Genomic DNA, 5,652 nt, shown 5'->3' on the forward strand with positions numbered 1-5,652 from the left:
GATGTGTGTAGATGGTGCTAAAAATGAGATTTTAAGAAACGGTCTTTCTTTTCTTCTTGCAGTGTTTGAACGAAACAGTATCCCTGCTACCTCGGTCAGTTAGGGACAGCTGAGCTCGAAGAGTGTGATTTGAGCAGTCGGGATGGAAGACGCTTGTCCAAGGACTGTCGATCTTCACGTATATGGCATCCTCAGAAAGAGGAAGCGACTGCCTGTGGGGGGGGTTTGTAAAATGAAGGGCTGGGTTGGTACTTTCAGTATTTTTCGGGATGTGTTACTAGTCGCGTGGGGTTGTGAAACGTCTGTATTTCACAATATTGGCCGAAGTGATTAGGCTCAAGTAGCTTTAATATTGGTAATCATGCGTGATGAACTATCGCATGCATACAACTCAAGGTCTATTCAGCAGCAACCAAACTTGTGAGCGGCTATAGCAGAAGCTTGTGAATCGTAGATCTTGCGACTTATGCGAGAGCCACCAACAATATGAAGAGCAAGAGCCGTGATGGACATCATTCGGCAACAGTGCAGTCCGCATATGTGCGCGAGTGGGCTTTGTTACGGCCGCTCAATCAGAGCTTAATGTTCAAAATGTGAGCTATGTGAGAAGGCTACTTAAGGAGTAAGAATACAACGACCAACTTTGACGAAGACTTATAACGCCAGCTGGCCTACTCATCAGTTTCTGAGACAAAACATACCTCCCGCCTCTCATGCAGGGGTTGGTGTCCTTCTCCTAAGAGACTATTGTATGTATAATTACAGTTCATCAAGGCTCTCCCTAATCGGGCTTCAGAAGCCAATAATCGGACTTTCATGAGCGAGGTCTAACACCATTTTTTCATATTTATTATGTAGTTTACTAATTCCGGTTTTGAAGCATAAGGCGATGTTGGTTCTGAGTTGGAAAGACTCGAATCAAGGAGGATCTGTCGATCTTGTATCACTTTGTAATTAGAACTGTGCTAGAAGGCATGACATACTGGCATTTACCGTCCTGCATGGACGTTACATGAGTCTTGGTGGTTAAATCAGCCCTGCAACTGAAGGCTTAGAAACCCTCCGAACATTAGTATGATCACCCTTGCCTGCTCTCAACGAGGACCCCCTACGAAACAGGACAACCATTGTGTGCGCCATCAAGCCTGGTGAGAAGAAGAATGGTTGTCAAATTTGCATGAAACACGTCTACACTTGTCCACACTACTTCTTAGACATATCGCAGGTAGGCGGCAAAGAACGGCGATAAAAAGAGCTCTATAACCCACTAACAGCCGGGCCGGAGGAAACGGTGCTAAATGTCTTGAGCTTTGACACCGGTCATGTGCAATATAGCCAAAGGCGGCCAGTTCTGCTCCTGTATCAGCCTGGCCAATGAGCTAGTTCCAACTATTGAAGCTGTGATTCACAAAACAGCGTGACAAGCGTGCAAGCTCAGGTCTGGGAAGACACCAGAAGGGACGAGCTGAAATTAGCAAAGTCAGGACTCCCCAGCCACCGTGGCGGGACCCATGCCGGAAGGAATGGGGCCTTCCCGGCGCCACACTTCAGGCTGGCGCCAATCGCGAGATAAGACGGAGGGTCCAGGACGCGATAAGCAGCACCCGCCCAGTCTAGGCCGCCTAGAGCGCCTTGGGTGGTGCATGTGCTCAATCAAGGTGCGAAGGCTAAGGCAAGGTATTGGTAGGTTGGCTGCTCGTGTGCCGTACCTCGACTTGCCCCTCCAAATATTCCTCGCTCCATCACCTAATACTTTTGCATATTCTGCAATTTGTCGCCTCGCTGCAGAACTATTTCGAGGCTCAGATGCCCCCGACTGCCGCTGGACGACTCTGCCCAGGTAACATTCGACCCCACCACTTCGGATATTGACTCTTGTTTCGTCATGCTGACTTATCAGCAACAACAGCCTGACTGCCGATTCCCCCCCACGACTCGCTCGCGACATTGACCGATTGATGAAGACGTATAACTGCAACCTGTATTCCCGACCCCATCCGATCTGAACAACGCCGAACTACTCCAAGACTCCGTTTGTGATACCGGGGACGATGCAAACATTCTAATATGGCGAGTCCAGACGGTGGAGCTGCTCTAGCTTCCCTTGACAATCAACGCTCACGCGATGACGGAGACTCGCTATCAGGTAGCTCGCACATAGGGAGCGATGCTTCGGACGATTCAGTTGGACGGGGAGAGTGTCGCTGGAGGACCGCTCGGTTTCATGATATGGAGTGCTCTCGCTTCTTCGACTGTCCAACCCACATAGTAGAGCGACAGCTTTCTGACGACGAGGACGAAGGCAGCGAGGCGGGGGAGGAGCCGCCAGAGCAGCTTCAGACGGCTGAGGGCACGCCTGAGCATACCTCGACTGCGAACTTGGATCGATCAGTGGCGGATACAAATACACCGGCCGCTATCTCTGAGCGGCGCCCAACAACAAGCTTTGCGCCCGGGCCTGAGGAGACGAATACGGAGCCAACGACGGAGGGAGAAGGGACAGCACGGGCAACCTCAGCACGGGAGATTAACGAACCTGAAGAGTCTCAGGATTCCGAAGAACCCGTGCCGGCACCGCCAACACCGCTAAGTTTACGACCCTCAGAGCCTCAAGGTCATGGCCAACCTCTCCCACCAACTGCTACGTCTTCTCAGCCCATTAGAGAGCTTGTGCCACCTGAGAGGGCTTCAAGTTTGACAACCTCTGCACAAGAGATCAACCAACCTGAAGGGCGTCAGGATTCCCAGGAACTTCCGTCGGCACCATCAACACCACCAACACCACCAACACCACCAAGTTCGCGACCCTCAGAACCCTCAGGTCATAGTCAACCTCTTCCACCAACTTCCACGCCTGCCCAGCCCACTGGAGAGTTTGTGCCACCTGAGAGAACTTCAAGCTTAGGAACCTCTCAAGGTGCCAATATTCCCACACAAGATCTGCCACTGCGCCCAGCCTTGTCATCGAATCGCTCCCAGGAAGGGCCGCCTCCGCCGCCTAGAAGGTCGAGTTCCTCGCTGGCTGTCCAGTCTGCCCCGCGAAACCAGCAGGCTGTAGAGGAAAGGAGAGGACCTCCCGAGTTCGTTTTGCCTCGCTGGCAACCCGACGCAGAAGTCACTTATTGTCCGATATGTCATACCCAGTTCAGCATTTTTGTTAGAAAGCATCATTGCAGGTAGGTTTGGCCTTTTCATGTGACAGCGCGACTCATGTGCTGACAATGCACAGGAAATGTGGTAGAGTTGTCTGCAACTCGTGCTCACCTCACAGAATCACCATCCCTTACCAGTACATTGTGCAGCCGCCTGGTCAGCCACGCCTAGCTGCTCAGCGATACCCTTCTTCACTCATCAGCGGTGAGGGAGGATATGCGGATTTCAGCAGTCTCGGTGGAGGAGAGCGTGTCCGTCTATGCAACCCATGCGTTCCCGATCCCAATACTACACCACCACAACCGCTTGACTCCCCTTCGCAGTTGTCGCCTCGAGGATCGCATTACAGATCGCAAAGCAGCATCAACGCCATGTCCAGCAACGCCCCTCCACCCAATAGGTACTCGAGCTACTTTACGACGAGCCCTCCCCAGGACGCATATGCAAGGTCTAGGAGTATTACGGTAAGCACGGCAGTCACGTCCAGCTAATTTGACCATACGAGCTAACAAATGCAGCATTCCGGCCCCGGCGGGCCCTCCAGCTCTCGCCCAACTTATTCCTCCACTCAAAACCGGATCCTGGCGGGGACTCCTCCTGCGTACTACTCTTCCTCATCGGCCGGCTACCCGGGCTCATCCCGATACCGCTCCATGCTCGACGTTGGGTCCTCATCTTCCTCAGCCGCCCAGAACCGCGCACTGCCCCCGCCGCCACAAATTGCTGAAGAGGACGAGTGCCCTGTCTGCCACCGAGAGCTGCCCTCACGCACCCTACCAAACTTTGAGACGTTGCGAGAGACTCACATTAACATCTGCATCACGTCACACAGCACATACAGCGGCACGCCTACGGGCGAAACACCGCAGAACGTAGTCGGCACGCCGCCGCCCCTAGCCGCGCGCCGGACGGGTATGTTCCCTTACGTTGCCACGGAGAAGGACTGCGTCGACTCCGCCGAATGCACTATTTGCCTCGAGGAGTTTGAGGTGGGCGTTCCCATGGCTCGCCTAGAATGTCTCTGCCGCTTCCACCGGTCCTGCATCTCGGCCTGGTTCGTCAACCATCCAGGACGCTGCCCCGTTCATCAGCATGATAGTTTTGGCTATTGATACCTCGGGTTGTTTTTTTCCTTCTTCTTGTTTCGTACTGCTTTGCCCACGTTTTGGCGTTCCGGTCTGCATGGAAGCCCTTCATTTAACCAAGTCCATCCTTTGGCACACATAGTTTCCTGTTTTTTCAGTTTCCACGGTAAACCGGTCGGCCTCGTCAGTTTTGTTATTCCCTGCTCACTTCCACCCTCTCTCTCTCTTGTGCAGCGCTGTTTCTAACAGGAGATTCCCCGGTGTAAGACCTCGAGGAGGTGGATTTGATTCATGCTTGGAAGTGGACACGCCGCGCGCGTGTCGTCATTAAATGTGGGCGTCCGTCAAGATGCGATTTGATTGTTAATGTTCTGGACTCTGTTCCATTGACAGCGGCAGGCTGCCTCAGGATCACACTTCACTTTAGTAGATACTGTTGATCGGAGAGGGGTCGCAGCGATAGCGTTGTTATTGGTGATGACGACACGAAAACTCTCGCTTTTTTTTTCTTTCTTTTTTTTCGTGTGTTTTCGTCTCGCTCGCTCTTTTGTCTTCCTCTTGATGGAAATACCACAGATAGATATATTTATTAGGAGCTCACAATACCGCTCGAGGCGAGATGCCCGCCCAAGACAGCTTTTGTTCACCGAGGGTTTCACTTTGATCGAGGAGGTGAATTTCACGGAGTGATATCTATGACCTGACTTGGTCTGACGTCTCTGACCGGAGTAACGTGTTTTTTTTACTCATGCCGTTTCAACTTGACCTCGGCGTACAAATCCAACGACAACAGCCTAAGATTGTTTTTTCCTTAAAGTCCTTGGCCCTGTCTTGTCATCGACAGTCCATCTGCTTTCGCCGTGTTAATGATTTTCCCTTTTTCTTTCCTATAGGGGCTTAGAAACTGTCAGGGGGAGGGGGAGGGGAGCGGGGGACGGTCGTTAATCGCCAGGGCACATGTTCGAATCCCTGGCGCGAGTCGTTTTATTTTTCCCCCCTTACACTACGTGACTTCCACACTTCCTACCCTCCAGAAGCTCCACACCACACCCACCACCCTGACGGCCTCCACTCCCCCCCCCCCACGCCGACTGGCCCGACCTTGCCGAAAATCGTTCTCGAACTCGTTCCATTGCTCGCTCTTGATTCCCAGCAGCACCATCCATTGGGCGGTGGTGGTTGTAATAGTTACTGCGTAGTAAGTGCCTGGAAGTAGGTCATGCAGGTCCTGGTAAGGGGGATGGATGGATAGGGGAGGGAACAGAAGATGAGGAGGAGGAAGATGACAGAAGTACCTTACATATCTGCTCACCCACCTGGAATAGACTCACCGGAAAGGAAATAATACACACTCTTTTTTTTTTTTTTTTCTCTTTCTTTATTATTACTTTCATTTGTTTCTTCACAGGTGAGG

General features: G+C 52.2%; 1 protein-coding gene across 1 annotated transcript; it reads left to right on the plus strand.

Annotated features, from left to right (window-relative positions):
- Positions 1-2,067: 2,067 nt before the first annotated feature.
- CTRU02_205404 (FYVE zinc finger protein) lies at positions 2,068-4,265 on the plus strand (the record flags this gene model as incomplete). Its single annotated transcript, XM_036722700.1, has 3 exons — positions 2,068-3,176; positions 3,230-3,617; positions 3,672-4,265. 3 exons carry the CDS (start codon positions 2,068-2,070, stop codon positions 4,263-4,265), a joined length of 2,091 nt encoding a protein of 696 aa, XP_036585597.1.
- Positions 4,266-5,652: the final 1,387 nt, after the last annotated feature.

The sequence above is a fragment of the Colletotrichum truncatum genome (assembly GCF_014235925.2).
Source record: "Colletotrichum truncatum strain CMES1059 chromosome Unknown Contig_0003, whole genome shotgun sequence".
NCBI lineage: Eukaryota > Fungi > Ascomycota > Sordariomycetes > Glomerellales > Glomerellaceae > Colletotrichum > Colletotrichum truncatum.